Source organism: Globicephala melas, chromosome 7 (assembly GCF_963455315.2).
Source record: "Globicephala melas chromosome 7, mGloMel1.2, whole genome shotgun sequence".
NCBI classification, from domain to species: Eukaryota; Metazoa; Chordata; class Mammalia; order Artiodactyla; family Delphinidae; genus Globicephala; species Globicephala melas.
In genome coordinates this window covers 577,853-597,088 of record NC_083320.1, presented here as the reverse complement: position 1 = coordinate 597,088, position 19,236 = coordinate 577,853, and the positions used below count along the sequence as shown (strand labels likewise).

The following is a 19,236-nucleotide window of genomic DNA, read 5'->3' as shown; positions in this document are numbered from 1 at the left end:
GGGCCTGCAGAGACCAGGCAAGAATGACGCCACCTCTATCTACCACCACCATCTACCTGGGCCAAGAGGCCAGCCCTGGACCCGTCTCCGGGGAGCCACACGGCCTCTGCGGTGTCAGCAGGTGAGGCGACGAGTGAAGGAAGAAGACGGTAACTGGCCCATGAAGGACGCATCAAACACTTAGAACTGCGAGACCAGAAACGTCCAGCGAAGAGGAAATGCAGGAATGGCCCATCTAGTTGAAGCTCCTCGTTGCCCACCCACGTCCCAGAAAATCAAGCCCACGCACCGCACTGAGGTTCGCTCAGCACGTGAGCCATCGCTAAGACACACCTGCCCCGACGCGGGCCGGGCACCTGGCGCCCACACCAGCGGGTGCCCCTGAGCCCAGGCCCCACCATGCGCCCCCAGGCAGCACAGAATCCTCCCTCCTCACCGTGTGTGTGTGTGTGTGTGTGCGCGTGCGCACACGCACACACACAGCAAGGAGAGCCCGCAGTCACGCTGCTCCAGCCACCAAAAGTTAAATAGGAAAAGGCCAGGAAGTTGAAGCAGATGACAGGAGCCGTGTTCACAAACCACGGCGCCACCTGTGAGGTGGCGGCTCTGAGGCCGCGCTGCAGAGCAAGGTCTCCGGGACACACACACCGCGTGCCCAGGCACGTACACACATTTAGGGCAGCGTGTGCATGGCAGCCTGCCCGTGCCCATGCAACACACACTTCCGTCTAAGCACGTGGGGAAAGGGGTCCTGCAAGGCCACTGACGGCAGAGGTTCTCTCTGCGGACAGAGTCACGGGGACTTCTACTCTTCACCATTATTCTTCTGTACTTAGAAAAACATGCACGTTCATGTAGTACGTATTTAAAACATAATTTCAAGACTAGAAAACAGCGTGTATGTGTGAGTGAATAAATCTCACACAATGGTGAACAAAATATGCCGGAGATAAGGGAGTGCATTCGGTGAAGTTCAAGAACAGGCACCTCCGACCTGCGTCCTGACCCCAGGGCAGTGAGGGACACCGAGTGGCGTGGGAGCAGGGCCTCCCAGGGTGAGAGGAGAAGGTCCAGAGAGGCTGGCGCATGACTGTATGCTACGCTTCAAAGAGACTGCTTTAAAAAGAGAAACTTACTGAAAACAAACCAAAATGCTATGCACAACAGGACTGTGGTAACTGAGCAAGTGGATGTTCTATTTCTACTTTCTTAAATTTTCCACATTGTACCTCGTCTCCTCTAAATAGAATAACTTTGTTATTTAAAAATGCATAGCAAACAGATTCAAATTATTTACAGAATGAGAAAATTACGCTGGAATCAGCTCCCCGGAACCTCCCTGAACGCCTCCTTATCCATAAACTGGGGCCCGTCTCACGGAGCCTGCAGGGACCCGGCCGGGTGACACAGAAGCACTGCCATCGCGAGGGGCAGCAGCAGGTGTCACCTCCAACATTCCCAAGGACTGAACACTTCCCCAGGGTGCCTCCCCCCTGCCCCTCGCGCACCCGCCCCTCCCCCAGAGGACTTACCCCAGAGTGGGCAGCGCCGGGAGGGAGAAGGCGAGGCGGCCCCCGGCGTCCACTGGAACCTGGGCCCTGGGCGAGGCAGCCTGGCTCTCCGCTGGCTTTGGGGTCTCAGTGTTCACCCTTAGATCTGGCAGCAACAGCAAAAAAAAAAAAAAAAAAAAAGAGTGTTTTCCATTCGCTGGCTCGTCCTGCTGAAATGCACCTCCTCGGCCCGTGTGACTCGTGAGCAGGGGGCAAGGGGGCCTAACCTGACCTCAGACACACCGCCAGCCCCACGTCCACAGCAGGTCTCGGATCTGACCGCCCCTCACTGCCCCACGGGCACCAGGTCCAGGCCCACAGCCTCCCTGGGCTCTCCCTGCTCCGCCCTGGGCCCCGCACCTACCGACCCCGGAGTCGAACCTGCCCCTCATCTGCCGACAGCCCCCGAGGGCTCCGCTCTGACGCCGGGTAAAAACCAAAGGCCTGGCAGCCGGGCCCTGCTTCCCTCCCCAGGGCCTTGGGGCCTGGCCCTCTGGCCACCTACCTCACCACGCCCGGCGCTGCTGACTTTCCCAGAAGGCTGCCCCTGCCTCATTCCGGCTCACAGACCCCAAGACGGCACACCCTCCCCTGCTGTGCCCTTCCTTTGAGCGCTGGTCACCTCCTACGGCTCGTGTGCCACCTGCCTCCGCCTGCCTGCCTACACCAGGGCCCGGGACATCACAGGTTACTGGGGTCAGAGGAGCAAGACTGTCCTTGCCACACAGCAGCCTGCATGGGGGAGGCTCTTAGAAAGTTTAGTCCCGGCCCCTGGCTGACAGGCACAGGCGGGCTGGCACCATAAACAAGAGCACGCGTCCCCACGCACCCAGAACACACACACACACACACACACACACACACACACACACACACACACACACACACACACACACACACACACACACACACACACACACACACACACACACACCCCCAGGAAGAATTTGGAAATCTGGAAAAAGAGGAAAGGGAATGCATCAGCGATACAGAAAAAAACTTGAAAAAAAGGAGTCTTTGCAGACACAAAAACCCGGATACAATGAAGGAAACCCCATGTTAAGAAAAGTGGTCACAGACTTCCCTGGCGGCACGGTGGTTAAGAATCTGCCTGCCAGTGCAGGTTCGATCTCTGGCCCGGGAAGATCCCACATGCCGTGGAGCCACTAAGCCCATGTGCCACAACTCCTGAGCCTGCGCTCTAGAGCCCGTGAGCCACAACTACTGAAGCCCGCACGCCTAGAGCCCGTGCTCCGCAACAAGAGAAGCCACCGCAACGAGAAGCCCGCACACCACAACGAAGAGTAGCCCCCGCCCACCGCAACTAGAGAAAGCCCGCGCGCAGCAACGAAGACCCAACACAGTCAAAAATAAATAAATAAATAGATAAAAGAAAAGTGGTTGAAGAGAGTCAGTAGCCTAACAAAGCATCTTTTAAAACCTGGACACCGTCTGACAATAAAGGTCCACGTCCCAGTTGGATGCCACGCAGCCGCGTCCCCCTCGGTGGCCACATGAAACCCACTCACACGTCTACTCAAACACCACGTCCTCCCACGGACGCGCCCGCATGTGACAACACCCCACGGGTGCGGAGCTGGGACGGCCCCCGAGGCAGCGCCGGGGCAGCTCCTCCTTGAACCTGCTTGGGGAAGGCGGGCGCCCCGGAGGCTGCTGGTCCCCTGCTTCCCGGAGCTCCAAAGCCAGAGCAGGAGCCACGCGCCGCCCTCTCACACACGGCGCCTGCAACATCACGTGGTGGGGCTCGGGCCACTTGTTGGAATCATATTAAATGTTGAAAGTACTAGAAATAAACAAATCCCGCCAGGACTGTTTACTCAGGGATTCATCTGATATGCTGCATCAATCCGGTCTTCAGCCACTTACATAAAGCTATATCACTCACATAAGACCGCCAACTAGTGGCCGGTGTTGCGGACACAGGCATGCAGTGACTCACCTGGGGACCTCTCGCGCTAACACATCTGTGAGACCCGCACACAAGTATCCCATCCCCTGGGAACACGGAAGGCCCACAAGAGACAGAGAGAAACATCAAACCCACACAAACAGGGTCCCCATGACAGCCATCCCATCACCCATGGAGGCCAGGGGCGGGGACTGGGCGGCCACAGGTGCACCTGGGAGGAGGCGGCAAGCTCTCACCCTCGGCTGTGTGCTGGGCATCCCTAGTGGTCTCCCCAGGCCCACTGTGTCTGCCAGCGTCCAGGCAGTTGGCCACGTCTGGCAGCAGAAAGGAACTGTCACAGGCAAGGTCCATGTAGTGGTAGAAACCAGGAATCAGGAAAGTGATGTTCTAGAAAACAAAAGGACATTTCAGAACCTGGTGAGAATCCTCACTGACCCACTGAACCATCCCTCCGTCCCGTCTGGGCAGAGAATGAAGACAACGCCAGCAAGTCTCTGGACAAGGTTAGGAAAGACCCTGGTCAAACTCCTTCTGGCAGACCCGAAGCCCTGGACGCTCAACACGGAAATCAAAATTTGCTTCCCTTTCTCTTAGTACGCCCTGACGAGACTGCGTCCACACACTCCCTGGAAGGACCTGGCGCCCTCAATGTTCCTGTGGGGAGCCCTTGTCCAAGAGTTACTCTAACTGCGTTTTCATTAACTTCAATTGAACTAAGTTTGACTTAATTTAACTAAAATTTATTTTACTTGTTTCTTAGTATTTCTATTAAAGAACAGAAAGGGACCAGTTTTGGGAGCCTCAAAAGAAGTTAAAGCTCTGGCTGGCTGGACGGGGTGCAGGGTTGGCTCCAGAAAGAGTGACAAGAGGGGACGGCTGCCTGTGGGGAACAAGGTGCTCGGTGAAAGGCTGTGGGGAACGCCAGGCCTGCATCCACGTCTAGGAGCCAGTCCAGCCAGGTGCAGGGCCTGTGGCCAGGGGCGGGGGTGTCATTCAGGTGTCAAGAGCAACACATCACACAGCAGCCTCTCCTTCCTGCATGAACCACTCCCCCCCAGTCGAGTGGGGGCCCGTGCCCCCTCCTCAGAAGCCCTGGAGGACTGCTGAGACCACCCAAGGAAAGCCACTCCGAGGAAGCCTGAGATGCTCGCCTGCCCTCTGAGCCCAGCCCAATCCAAGGAAGAAGGTTCTAGAAACACCTTCCTCCCACGCTGACTCACAACGGACCCCAGGATGGTCAGAGGAGGTGTGGACAAGCCCCGGCCCGTGGGTGTGGAGCGAATCCGCACAGCTGTGACACACCCTCATCCAATAACTCAGACCCGATCTTGCTTGGGACAGGCTTTGGGGTGAGAGAGCCCCTTCCCTCTCCTGGGGGGGCACATGGCACCCAAAGGCTTTGGGGGTAGCCCAGGCGGGGTCATCAAGTATTCCCTGTGGGGTCCAGATAAATGGGCGCAGGCGGGGGAACAGGGCCGTGAGCAGAGGCCTCCCTCTCCGCGCCCGAGTTCCCGCGGGGAGAGCTGGCGAGCTGGGCTCGAGGATGCAGAAGCACAGGCCTAGGACAGGCCAAGACCGGCTTCCCCAAGGCGGGGCGGGGGAGAAACACCTTGCCCAGGAGCTCATCCTTTCCATAACCAAACAGCATCAGAGCAAAGCTGTGGTTGATGCCGTAGATGGTCCCGTCCGGCAGGAGGGTGATGAGCCCACTGATGGTGGAAAACACCCAGATGGAGGCCGAGTAGCCCCAGTCAGGGGCCGCCTCGCCGTCTGCTGCCTCCTCGCTGCCGGGTTCAGAGTTCAGCTTTAAGCTCAGAGGGAAGGTGGTACCATCCTTGGCTCTTCCAGCAGACCTCTGAATCCTGAGATTCTGAAAGAAAGACACACCACCGAGCTAACCACAGCACCTCCTGTGGCCCGAGCCTTGAGCCTTTGCTGCTTTAGATGTACGTCCACCCACGCCCATTGGCGGGTGCCCCCCAAACACCTAACTCTCCACACTGCTCTTCCTTCCACTATCTCCCCGCACCACCCCTCTCTGCCCCAGGGAACGCAGAGCCCTGACCGGGAGCTGCGGCCGGGCCGGGGGCCCTGAGCGCAGAGCACACAGGGTCCATCAAGCAAGGCGCCAGCCCTGCGGGAGCAACACCAGCAAGTTCCTCCCTGCTGTCCACCCTGGACCACTGGTGCCCCCCAGCGCCCACCTCTGTAGGCGGCCTCAGCCCCTCAGCCCCGCCCTCTGTCCTCCAGCCTGGGGGGCAGTGGCTTCCCGTAGTTGCTGACCTCTGGGCGGCTTGCCCCCCCCACACCCTCCGCCTCCTTAGCTCCTCTGTCACCCACGCAACCAAGTCCTCGCATCACGTTTCTCTGCTCAAATACTCGGGCGTATCCGGTCTCCCAAGCCAATCTCAACGGTGCGGCCTCTAACCAGAGGCTTTCTGAGTCAGCTCCCTTCCTGGTCCCAAGACGGCAAGCTGGCCCAGGCCTCATGTCTACCCCTCACTCAATACCGCCTGCCCCCTTCTCAGGGTCCACCCGCAAGACACAAGACCTGCAGAGGCCCAAGGCCTGAACGGGGGGGAGCTCCCACTGCATCAGCACAGCGCTCTGACCAGGGGCAGAACTCAAGACCCCAGGCTCCCCGTGGTAAGGGTGCAGGCCAGACCCCAGGCCCCAGGGAGCCCTGAGGAAAGAGGGGGCAGGGTGTCTGTCTCCACCTGCTGCTGGGGGTGTGAGGCGGCTCCAGCGTGGGGCTGCTGGGAGGGTGCTTGCCGTCCTGGCACACACCTCTTGTGGCCACGTGCCTGGGGTGGGCAGAGGTTTGCTTACGTTCAGTTAAGCATAAGAGGCTGCCAAATAGTCCAGAGCTCTGGGGTCCAAGTGGTCCCACTGCTTTAGAACAGAGTAAAGGACATAAAGAGAATAAGGTACGGGGGAGAGGTTTCCAATTGAGCTGGAAAGCCTAAAAATAGCAAAGCACCACCTCAGAGGGCTCAGCTCTCTTAGCCTAAGGCCAGTGGGAGAGCCAGGGAGTGCCTACAGGTGTCCCGAAAGAATCTGCTATTTCTTGCAGCAGCAGAGCCGACTTCAGCCCCAAATCGACCATCCGGCTGACGCTGCCGGTCGCTGGGATGTGACATCAGGTGAATTCCCAGCAACGTGATTGCTTGTGTGAGGGCTGCGTGCTAGTTGGTAAACGGAGCACCTGGAACTGGGAGGACCCAGACGAAAAGAGAACCTTCAGCCTCAAAGCTCCACTGCCCCCAGAGCTGCCGACTGACCTGCCTCCGTCTGACCTGCAGACCTGCCTCCGTCTGACCTGCAGTCCTGCCTTGGGGGGAGACCTGCCACCTGCCAATTCCCCCTGCTCCTCTCAGCCCCCAGACCTGTCAATAAAGAGACCCCAGCAGGAGCTCCAGGGAGAGGGCCGAGGGGCAGGAGCAGTCAGTCAGAGAGCCACGGAGGCTCTGAGCCTACGTCAAGACTGCAGAGCCCAGACACCTCTAAATGGAACCCGTCCCGTCATGTCCATGCACGGGCCACTCCTACTCTCAGGAAGCCCGGCCTCCATCTGCAGGCCAGGGGTTTGGGTCTAAGAACTTGATGCTCATCAGATAGAGACTCCAGCGGCCACAGGGCCCCAGCCACGGCCAGGCAGTGCAGGCGGTCGGGGGTCCTACCTTGGGGATGTGCTCGCCAGGCGGAGGGAGCTGCACAGAAGGGATAAGGTCTGTGATGCGCTGCCCGACCACTTCCTCCACAGACGTGAATCCATGCAGGTGGGCAAAGAGACCGTCACAGGACGTCACGGTTCCCTTGGAGGAAAAGCCAGCATTTTAAACCTTGTAATCAAAGTTTCTTGCGCGTCAGCTTTAAACCTCACCGAACTTCTGTGTCTTCAAGTTGAAGGCAAGGCTATCGGTGCTACCTCTCCCCCACAACCCGACCCCCACAAAGCGCAGCGGCACAAAGAACGCCGTCTTCCTCCTTCTGCCGGGCGGACCGAAACACGCATCTCTCCAGGCACCCGCAGAAGCCCATACCGCAACCACACCCACGCTTGCCTCTGAGGGCCGTCTGCACCTCAGCCACCACTCGGACAGATGTACGTGTCATCGCTTTATTGAAGTGTTGAAACAATCCTGTGAGTGTCAGGATTATATCCCAATTTTACAGGTGAGGGAACGGGGCCACAGGGAGACTGGGTTCCCTGCCCAAGTGCACACAGGTTGTCAGGGGGCTGCCGGGGGCCAACCCCCCAGAACCCCATGCCCTCTTTCTGCCCGAAGGCCCCGGTGGGGAGGCGACACGCAGTTGAGAAACAGACTCACGTTGCTCTGGAAAGCCACCCAGGCCGAGACCCTCTCCACGGGCTCCAGCACGACCACGCAGCAGAGGCTGTGCTCCTGCTTCACCCTCCGCATCCACACGGAGACCGGGATCTGCTCCCCACTGCGGCTCACGATGTCCACCTGGGGGCAGAGGGGCTCAGACCCGGCCAGAACCTGGCACGTGGGCGTTCCTGGCCACTGCTCACCTGCCTCACGTTTCGGAAATAAACTAAAGTACAAACAAGGCTTCTGACACCTAACCTTACAGTCTCTGGGTGAATGAATGATCTATCGAAGAGTAGGTTTTTTCCATCCTCAGCCTCATGGTAACAAAGCAGGGGAAAGAGCGGTGTCTGTAACTTCTTAAAGAACAGACACCAATACATGCTGAACGTCTGAATTTTCTTCTAGGTAGTCGTCTCGTGGACGGGTAATTTTCTGGATGTAGTTGGTCCTCTCTAACTTGTTTTGGTGCCTGAGGCTCAGGGCTCAGCATCTAACATGCAGGTCAGCCCATCAACGTCCAGCTTGGACACACACAGGAAGGCTCAAAGCTCCAGGGAAACCCTGCAGCCATGCCAGCCCCTCCAAGACCACCAAACAAGCAGGGCGTGGAGACGTGGATGGGAGACAACAGAACCGTGCGACTCCTCGGGAACCTGGTGTGGGCCCTGCAGGCTTGCAAGGCGGTCAAGGCTCCTCCCGACGCAGGAGTACCGGGGATGCGCCAGGCCAGCAGCAGTACCATCTCTGTTCCCACACGGCCTCCCCCCGCCGCCCCAGGTGCTCCCCATGCCAAGGTTGAGGGCAGGACGGCGCCGGCAGTGACCACTGGCAGTCAAGAGGCCCACACTCACCACCGTGCCAAACACGACAGCAGCGTGGCCGTCGGCCTCCACGTGCTCCTCACTGAGGGCCTGCGCCACGTTGGAATCCGGCTTCAGGAAGAACTGTGTGAGCTTCTGGCCAATCAGGTCGTGGCTGCTGTACCCCAGGAGCCGGCAGGCTCTGTCGCTGGCCACCAGGATCTGAGGTCGCAGAGAGGAGGGCACCCGCGTCACCAGCAGCTCCTCTGGCTCCCGGACAGCCAAGGGGAAGGCAGCGAGGAGGTGGTGCGGGGACAGCCCAGTGACCTGTCCTTCCCGCCACGTCCCGCGGCCGTCGAGCTCCCAGCAGAGCCGCCCCGGATCATCCGGCATCTCAATCGCATGGAAACAAGAATGACCACCAGCCAGTGCAGCAATGGCACTGAGACTGAAACCACCCATCCTTCACCCGCCGAGATGCACACACCACGTCGTGAAGACCAGGCGGGAGAGACGGGGATGCACGCCCCACGGCCTGCCCGCCTGACAGTCTCAGCTCTTTGCACACAAACGTGCATGATGCAAATGCATTTAATTCAAACACTGAATATCCAGGCCTATTTTAGTTGAGCCAGTGCTTGAGCAAAAGCATGAATAGGTAACGCGCTGCTTTCCTTTCCTTGAATCTCTGCCTTGATGAGAGGATTCAATGTTTCGACTGATTAACACGGAGGTAGGTTTTCAAAGTCCTCTCTTTTGCTACTATGTAGGTAGAACCAGCCCCTTTTCTCATTGCACCCAAAACACTCAAGTGCCTCTGTTTCAGGTTATAGGTTGAAGGCACAGACCCCAAACTCACGGCTGGGTCGCAAACCGAAGCACATACCTCTGTGGTCTTGGCGTCCACGGTGAACACGGCCTTGCTGGGGTTGCACACAGGGGCCGGGAGCGGAGGTGTGGACCACCCTGAGGACAAGCCCTGCAGCAGGGAGCAACAGGACGTGCTGCCCAGGGACCCTGCCAGGTCCGCCTGCGCAGGCGCAGCCAGCCAGTGCGATTTGCTTGTGCAAATATTTTGGGCAGCCAATGACGACAGACAGTAGGAGCTCCATCTGTCTTCTGGAAAGCAAAGGAAGGGACACTTTAAACCTTGCGTGGCTGCAACACACAAAACACACAGTCCCCACCTCTAGCTCCTGCAAAAGGGTCCAAGGATGAAATTGACCTGCAGGGTTGTGCATCTGAATGTTCCCCAGGGGCCACCTAGACAACCACCACACAGAAGCACAAAGGACCTCAACACTGTGCAAACAACCCTCTGAAGTCCCTTCCCACCCGCCCCTCCCAGGGGCATGCTCCCGTGTCCATCGGTCCAAGACCCACAGTCCCTCCGGCTGCTACCCCTCACCCGTCCCTGTGGAGTCTCCCAGACCCCAGAGCTCCCTGCTGTCTCACCACCTGCGCTGGGTCTCCCTCCTCCTTCACCCACAGGCTCACTCCCCACCGCGGCTCCAGAAAGTCAGTTCTCGGCAACATCGCCAGCGGCTCCCAAGTCCCAGCGGTCAACTCCCAGGCCTCGCCCCCCCCTCCCCACGCCTCAGCAGTGCTGGGCCGGGAGGGCCGCTCCCCTCCTCCCAAACTGCCTGCCCTCAGCAGGGCACCCTCTGCCCTCCACCTTCTCACCTCTCAACACTGCAGGACCCCAGGCTCATCCTCAGGACCTCCAACCATCCCTGGTGGCTTTATATACACTTCACATAGACGTGTGCTGATGGCCCCTGGGCTCCAGGTGCCGGCTCCCCCCTTTCCCAGCTCAGTGAATGTCAACTCCATCCTTCCAGCAGCTCAGAAAGCAAACAAGCGAACAGGACTCTTCCCTGCTCTCCACTCTGGGCCCTCAGAGGGGACGCCTGGCTTTCCCAGTCAGCGGACCCACCCTGACCATCCTTTGAGGCTAGAAACCACATGGTCACCTGCCCGGGGCCTCCTCTTCCCAGGCAGCCAGTGCCAAGCTCAATCCAACCACCCTCGGGCCTCAGGACAAGCACTGAGGCGCCAGCTCTGCTTCTTCCTCCCACCCCTCGCCGGCCAGAGCCCCCGGCTGGAGCCCTCACTCCCGGGGCACCTGCCCGCCTCACAGACCAGCGAGGCCACCGCCACAGCATCTGTCTCCTGAGCACAGCTGGCCCCTCCAGATCCTCCTACCCTCTCCCGGAGACCAGACCCGCCCCCGCTTCCCCTGCAGCCCTTTCCCCCAGCTCCAGCCACCTCCCCGTCGTCCTAACAGGCTTCCCCGTGGTCCGGGCCTCCCACCCCCAACAAGCACCTGCCGGTGCCCAGGTACACCCTCCGACGATAAGCCACCGAGGCGGAGCAGCGCCTTCCTCCTGGCTGGGTCTGGGCCCCGCAGGCACCAGCTGATGCAGAGAAATAAGGAAGGGGGGGCAGTGGCACCTCCCACTTCTCGGCCAACCCCGGGCACTGCTGCCCGCAAGCCCGTCTAACCCGTTAGCCTGCATCCTGCATCCGGGAGGAAAGCAGGAGCCTGGGCGCGGTCAGCCAGCATGCGCCGAACCCAGTGAATAAAACTGAGTTCTGGCTCGCGCAGCCCACCCGGCCCAGCCCGGCCGTCTCACACACCCTGGAGCGAGAAACCCCGACCCTGGACCGCAGGCCAATTCCAACCGCCGCCTGAAAAGGAGTTTCCTGCACAAGAATCACAGCAGAACAAACGTGGCAGGAGAGGGTCCTGCCGGCATCGCCTGAAACGAAGGCCTTTTCTCTGCAGGAGCAGAGCCCCTGAGTGGAGCCAAGCGTGGCCCCCACCTTCACACGCAAGGCGGACGCCCCTGGAGATAAGAAGGGCTGCTTACCAGACAGCGCCATCCTGCTCTGGCAGAGCTTCGACAGCCCGTTCCTTCTGCTCGGCTGTCTGTGGGCCAAGGACCAGGACTTGCTGGGCTCGGAGGCGGTCTGCACAGCAGGGCTCTCTGGCGGCGCTGCCAGGGAGAGGCTCCCGCCCTGGCCCCGGCGGTCCTCTTCTGAGGCCATGGAGCCGCTGTCCTCCACCGGGAGCTGGTGGGCCAGCGGGACCATCGTCCACCGGAAAATGAAGTGAACGGATCAGCGTCTGCAAGGCAAGAACAAAGGCAGTTCAGCCAACTAATTCTTCACAAGGCTGAGCTCAGCTCAGCCCCAAAAGACTCACAGGCGCCCGAGAGCCATCCTGGGTCAGAGCCTACGAAGCAAGGATAGTCGGACGGAGAGAAGTGCATAGGAAGGGATGAGAAAGAGAGAAGGAGAGGGGGGAAAACCAGAACAGAGCGGGAAGGAGCCGTGAAGGACACTTTGCACTACAGTACAGACCCACCGCCAGGAGGCCCAGGCCAGGGGCCTTGATGAAGGAGGAGGCCAGGGCCAGGGCGACGTGCCCCTAGAGCCTACACCCCACTTCTGGATCACCTTCTGGGCATGCGGAACCCAGAGCTCCCGGCCAGAGGGCCTGGAGCCCACTCTCCAGACCTGCACCGGCCTCTTCCCCTCATCAGTCCTCCCATATTACAGCACCCACCGACCCAAGGACAGGCCGAGGAGCAGCCCTGCTCCAACGATAAGAAGGCAGAGGGAGACCAAGCTTCAACAGCAGGCCTCCCAACACAGGATGGACCTGGCAGCTGTCCCTTCCCATGCCACCACATTACAGCAAAGAACTCTAAGGAAGCCCAACCCACGCATCCCACCCTGGCTGCAAAGTCATCATAAAGATTCATCAGGGTAGGAGGGCAGTGCCTTTCCCAGTGAACAGTCTGTGGGCTGATTTATCATTTTGCATACAATGATAGCAATGTGGGGTCTCTGGTACGCTCATGCCCCAGGTCCCTCAGAAGTTAACATTAGGGCCTGGCAATGCCCACCTAGGCTGCGCGCTGACCTCGGTGGTAAGGGGGGCCCCCTAGACAGAGGGAAAACTAGAGGTCCCACTAAGACCTGTGTGGAAGGATCATGACATCAAAACACGCCACAGAGCTACATAAACAAAGGTCATTGCAGGTAGAGGAACAAAAATAGCCAATAGAACATAGTCAATCTCAGAAACAGAGCGAAGGGACACTGGCACACAGTGAAGAGCAGTAGGGCACCGCCAGCATGTTCCCCAGCTCGGCGAGGCCCTGGACAGCACCTGACCTTCCAGTTCCAGTTTCCTCATGTGTAAGGTGTGATTAACAATAATCCACACCTCATAATAATACTCTTGTGAGGATTCAGAGACCTAAGTTGGGGCTGGCATACTGTAAGTGCTTAATAACTGTGATCTGCTAGTTCTCAATGGAATTAGAATAATTAGTTTGGGGCAAAATTGCATCCCTATGACTTTCCATGTGCAAAAATTAGTTCCAGATGAATTAAAGAACAAAAGTTCTAGGAAAAAAATAAGACTAAGAATATAGTGGACTGGATAACTCTTTGTGGCCCTTGCATTTTAGAACAACTAGGTCTCACCACGAATATGGTGGCCATGGCATCTGTGAGCTACCTGAAAGTAGGAGAAACTTCCAAAAGGTAAAAACAACACACATGAGCTGAAACCAGAACTGGGAGAGTGAGTTACCTCAAGAGACAAGAGAGTTACTCTTAGACTCCTAAAAGAAGCCAGGGACCCTTGAAGAGGGGCAGTGTGGCCCTAATTCAGTAGCACCCCCAAGATCCTGGCAAAAGCAATCCTCTCAGAAACAAAGCATCCTAAATAGAGGCCTGAGATTTTCCAAAGATTAAGATTAACCAAATATGCTCTCTTTCAATTAAACAGATAAGAAAACAAAATACCATGAGTGAAAGTCTGCAGAAAAATCAAACAACAAAGTCATTTACACAAGAAGACTAAATGGTAGAAATAACTGCAAATGTGTTTAAAACTATAAAAGATGGAGTCTTTTGCTCACAAAAGTGAGCAAACAAGAGTTTCTCAAAATAACTAGGAAGATATTGAAAGAATCAAACCAGCTTTTCAGAAATTAATTTTTTTTTTTTTTTTTTTTTTTGCGGTACGCGGGCCTCTCACTGTTGTGGCCTCTCCCGTCGCGGAGCACAGGCTCTGGACGCACAGGCCCAGCAGCCATGGCTCACGGGCCCAGCCGCTCCGCGGCATGTGGGATCTTCCCGGACCGGGGCACGAACCCGTGTCCCCTGCATCGGCAGGCGGACTCCCAACCAGGGAAGCCCGGAAATTAATTTTTTTTTAAACCAGTAGAGCTTAAGTTCAGTAGAACTGGAAGGTTGTAGGAAACAGAGATTTTGCTCTTAAAGGTTGTACACAGACTCTCACACACTCTGAAATCCAGCACAAAGGCAGTGGTTTCAAAGGAGCCTGGGTCAACCCACTTGTTGATCTTAGAGAGCCTCCTGGAAAGGCAGGGGCAGCTGCAGCTCACCCTGGGGACTGGGACACTGGCTGCAGCCATTTCTGTGATTGTGTTCCACAGTGCTGACACCAGGGCTGGTGGGTACAATTTTGGAATCCTCCCTCTAGCCTAGTAGCACCAGGTGCTCTGTCCATCCCACCAGCGTGCCCACAGCCACTTCACGTGGCTGGGCCTCACAAGCAGCTGGGCTGGGGCCCAGTTCCACACAGCAGCACACCCACAGCAGCGGGCCCCACCACAAAAGAAGGGCGCACGCAGCCCACATAGGGAGCACCCCTGAAGCATCTGGCTCTGGTGGCCAGAGGGGAGTGTGCTGCTGAGTCCCACAGGACACCTCTCACATAAGGCCACTTCTCCAAGGCTGGGAGACATAACCAACCTACCTAAAACAAAGAAATAAAGATTAGCAAAATGAAGAGACAGAGGAATATATGCCAAATGAAAAGCCTCAGAGAAAGGACTAAATGGATATGAGTAATCCACCTGATAAAAGACTCCAAGGTAATGATCATAAAGATGCCCACAGGATTCAGGAGGAGAACGGATGAGCACAGTGAGAAGTTCAACAAAGAGTTAGAAAATATACAGAAGAACCAATCAGAACTAAAGAATACAATAAATGAAAAAATACACTAGAAGGAATCAACAGTAGATTAGATGACAGAGGAACAGATCAGCGATCTGGAAGACAGAGTAGTAGAAATCACCCAAGCTGAACAGAAAAAATAAAAAAGAATTAATAAAAATGAGAATAGTTTCAGGGACCTCTGGAACAACTACAAGCATATTAACATTCAAATTAGAGGGGTTCCAGAAAGAGAAGGGAGAGAGAAAGGGCAGAGAATTTATTTGAAAAAATAATAGCAGAAAAATTCTTCAACCTGGGGAAGGAAACAGACATCCAGGTCCAGGAAGCATAGAAAGCCCCAAAAAAGATGAACACAAAGAGGTACACACTGTAATTAAAATGTCAAAAGTTAAAGATAAATAGAAAATCTTAAAAGCAGCAAGAGAAAAACCATTGGTTACATACAAAGGAATTCCCAGAAGACCATCAGGTGACTTTTCAGCAGAAATTCTGCAGGCCAGAAGGGAGCAGCACCATATGTTCAAAGTGATGAAAGGAGAAAACCTACAACCGAGAATACTCTACTTGGCAAGGCTAACATTCAGATTTGAAGGAGAGATAAGGCGTTTTACAGACAAGCAAAAGCTAAGCAAGTTCAGTACCACTAAACCAGCCTTACAGAAATGTTACAGGGACTTCCCTAAACAGAAGAGAAAAGGCCACAACTAGACATTTTTAAACTGTGAAAGAAAAAAAATCCCAGTGGTAAAGGCAAACATAGAAAAGGCAGTGGATCAACCACTTATAAAGCTAGTAGAAAGGTTGGAAGACAGAAGTAGTAAAATCACCTATACCTATAATAAGTAGTTAAGGGATACACAAAGTAAAAGATGTGAAATACGACATCAGTAACACAAAATGTGGTATGGGGAGGGAATAAAATGGAGGGCTTTTAGAATGCACTTGAACTTAAGCAACTATCAACTTAAAATAATCACATATACATATAGGTTGTTATATATGAATCTCATGACAATCACAAACAAAAAACCCTATAATACATAAACAAAAAGAAAGAAATTGAAACATAACACTAAAGATAGTCACAAAAATCACAAGGTAAGAGAGCAAGAGAAGAGGAAAGAAACAGAGAAGCACTACAAAAACAATCAGAAAACAATTAACAAAATGGCAATAAGTACATACCTATGAATAATTATTTTAAATGTAAATGGACCAAATGCTCCAATCAAAAAACATAAAGTGGCTGAATGAATGAAAAAACAAGATCCATATATATGCTGCCTACAAGAGACTCACTCCAGATCTAAAGACACTCACAGACAGAAGTGCAGGAGCAAGAAAAAGGTATTTCATGCAAATGGAAATAAAAAAAAGCTAGGGTAGAAATACTTATATCAGATAAGATAAACTTTAAAACAAAGACTGTAACAAGAGGCAAAGAAGGGCATTACAAAATGATAAAGTGACTCAATCCAACAGGAAGATATAACACTTGTAAATATATATATACCCAATCTAGGAGTACCTAAATACATAAAGCAAATATTAACAGACATAAAGGGAGATAAATAGGTGGTAACATAATAACAGCAGAGGACTTTAACACCCCCAGTCACATCAATGGACAGATCATCCAGACAGAAAATCAATAAGGAAACACTGGCCTTAAATGACACATTAGATCAGACTGACTTAATAGACATATGGAGAACACTTCATCCAAAAACAGCACAATACGCATTCTTTTCAAGTGCACATGGAACATTCTCCAGGATAGATCACATGAAAGGCCACAAACACACCTCAGTAAATTTAAGAAGACTGAAATCATATCAAGCATCTTTTCTGACCACAACATCATGAAATGAAAAATGAATTACAAGAAAAAAAATGGAAAAACACAAACATGTGGAGGCTAAACAGCCTACTTAACAACCAATGGATCAATAAAGGAATCAAAGAGGAAATGAAAGAAGAAAACAAAAACCTCAAGACAAATGAAAACAGAAACACAATGAGCCAAAATCTATGGGACACAGCAAAAGCAGTTCCAAGAGGGAAGATTATAGTAATTCACGTTTACCTCAACAAACAAGAAAAATCTTAAATAAACAATCTAACATTACACCTAAAGGAAACAGAATAAGAAGAACAAAGCCCAAAGTTAGTAGAAGGAAAAAAATAATAAAGATCAGAGTGGAAACAGAGATAAAAAATTAACAAGATCAATGAAACTAAGAGCTGGTTCTTTCAAAAGATTAAACAAAACTTATAAACCTTTAGCCAGATTCATCAAGGAAAAAAAAAAAGAGAGGGTACAGATAAATAAACTCAGAAATGAAACAGGAGTTACAACTGACACCACAGAAATACAAAGGACCATAAGAGATTACTATAAAAAATTATACACCAACAAATTGGACAATCTAGAAGAAAGGGATAAATTCCTAGAAACATACAATGTTCCAAGTGACTGAATCAGGAAGAAATAGAAATCTGTACAGACTGATTACTGGTAGTGAAACTGCATCAGTAATCAGAACACTCCCAACAAACAAAACACCAGGACCAGATGGCTTCACAGGTGAATTCTACCAAGAAGAGTCAATACCTATCTTCTTCAAACTATTCCAAAAAATTGAAAAGCAAGAATCACTCCCAAATTCATTCTACAAGGCCAGCGTTACCCTGATACCAAAACCAGACAAAGACACTACAAAAACAACCACAGGCCAATATCCCTGACAAACACAGATGCAAAAATCCTCAACAAAATACCAGCAAACTGAATTCAACAATACATTGAAAGGATCATACACCATGAGCAGGTGAGATTTATCCCAGAGATGCAAGGGTGGTTCAGTATCTGCAGATCAATCAACATGATACACCACATTAACAAGACAAAAGATTAAAATCCTACAATCATCTTAATAGATGCAGAAAAAACATTTGACAAAATCCAATTTCCATTTATGACAAAAAATTTTAACAAAGTGGGTATACTGGGAATATACCTCAACATAATAAAGGTCATATATGACAAAACCACACCTAATGTCATACTCAATGGTGAAAAGTTGAAAGCTTTTCGTCTAAGATTGGGAAGAAGACAAGGATGCCTACTCTCACCACTTTTATTCAACATAGTATTAGAAGTCCAAGCCTAAGCAATCAGACAAGAAAAAGAAACAAAAGGTATTCAAACTGGAATGGAAGAATTAAAATTGTCACTATTTGCAGATGACATGACACTATACATTAAAAACCTTAAAGATCCCACCAAAAAACTATTAAAACTAACAAGTGAATTCAGTAAGGTTACAGGATACAAAATTATATAGACATACATATATATATACACACATATGATTGAATATTACTCCGTCAAAAAAAGAATGAAATCTTGCCATTTGCAACAACATGGAAGGATCTAGATGTTATTATGCTAAGCAAAATAAGTCAGAGAAAGACAAATACCAGATGATTTCACTTATATGTGGCTCTAAAAAACAAAACAAATGTAGAAACAAAACAGAAAGACTCATGAGTACAGAGAAAAAACCTGGTGGCGGCCAGAAGGGAGGTAGCTGGGGGGATTAGTGAAATAGGTGAGGGAGATTAAGAGGTAGAAACTCCCAGTTATACCATAAGTAAGTCACAGGGATGTAATGTAGGGAATATAGTCAACAGTATTGTAATAATTTTGTATGATGACAGATGGCTACTAAACTTATTGTGGAGATCATTTCCTAAAGTATATAATTGTCAAACCACTATGTTGTACACCTGAAACCAATACTGTATGCCAACTATATTTCAATTTTAAAAAAGGAAAAGAAAAAGAAAAATGGGCAATAGATAGAAACAAGAATTTCACAAGAGAAAACCCTATAAACCTATGATAAGAAGCTTAACTTTACGGGCATAATCATGACAATTTTACACCCTACTAAATCAGCAAAAATTAAGAACCTAAAAATTCTAATACCAAATGTTGATAAAGATGTGGATCAATGGGAAGGCTAACAAATTAATATAATCTCTTTAGAAAACAATTTAAGTCAAACATTCTCCTCTGACAGTACTTTCCACTCTTAGATTTATATTCTATAGATATTCTTACACATAGGTAGCAAGTCACACTCAAGAACGTTCAGGGCTGTATGGTTCATAATGGCAAAAGAAAAAAGAAAAGAAAAATCCTAAACATTTAGTAATTAGAAAATAGATTTAAAATCCTGGTATATTCATGCTATGAATTATAGCAGTGAAAACAAATTCTATACACACAAGGATAAATGTTAGCAATATAAGTGAAAAAAACCAAGTTATGAAAGACTATCGGCAACAGGATTCCCTTTCTGTCATACCCCCTCATCTAAGTATATTGTTTAGGGGTACACAGTTACATGACAAACCCAAACTTCAGGCAGGAGATGTCCTATGAGGGTCCAGCAGCGAGCTGCAATGAGGGAGGGCACAATGGCACAGGGTCTCCCAGTTCCTAATTTGGGTGGTGAGTTTAAACACGTTCATTTTACTGTTTTGACTTGTGACTCATCTTGCCAATGAATCCACTAGTATATACTGGAACATTGAGACGT

General features: G+C 52.0%; 1 protein-coding gene across 11 annotated transcripts in view; it reads right to left on the bottom strand.

Annotated features, from left to right (window-relative positions):
- Positions 1-19,236, bottom strand: part of PASK (PAS domain containing serine/threonine kinase) — a 39,610-nt gene that overhangs the window by 17,369 nt on the left and 3,005 nt on the right. For 10 of the 11 annotated variants that reach the window (XR_011377564.1, XR_011377565.1, XR_011377566.1 and 7 more), the window contains exons 2-9: positions 11,491-11,747; positions 9,504-9,736; positions 8,669-8,839; positions 7,812-7,952; positions 7,161-7,295; positions 5,090-5,350; positions 3,717-3,867; positions 1,533-1,656 (exon numbers count right to left, since the gene is read on the bottom strand). Coding sequence is in view for 8 of the 11 variants with exons in the window: in XM_060301569.2 (XP_060157552.1) it covers positions 1,533-1,656; positions 3,717-3,867; positions 5,090-5,350; positions 7,161-7,295; positions 7,812-7,952; positions 8,669-8,839; positions 9,504-9,736; positions 11,491-11,713 (1,439 nt within the window). In the remaining 3 variants the exon portion in view is untranslated. Of the gene's footprint in view, positions 1-1,532; positions 1,657-3,716; positions 3,868-5,089; positions 5,351-7,160; positions 7,296-7,811; positions 7,953-8,668; positions 8,840-9,503; positions 9,737-10,943; positions 10,962-11,490; positions 11,748-19,236 lie in introns of those variants that run through there. The other variant, XM_060301575.1, reaches the window with a different exon arrangement.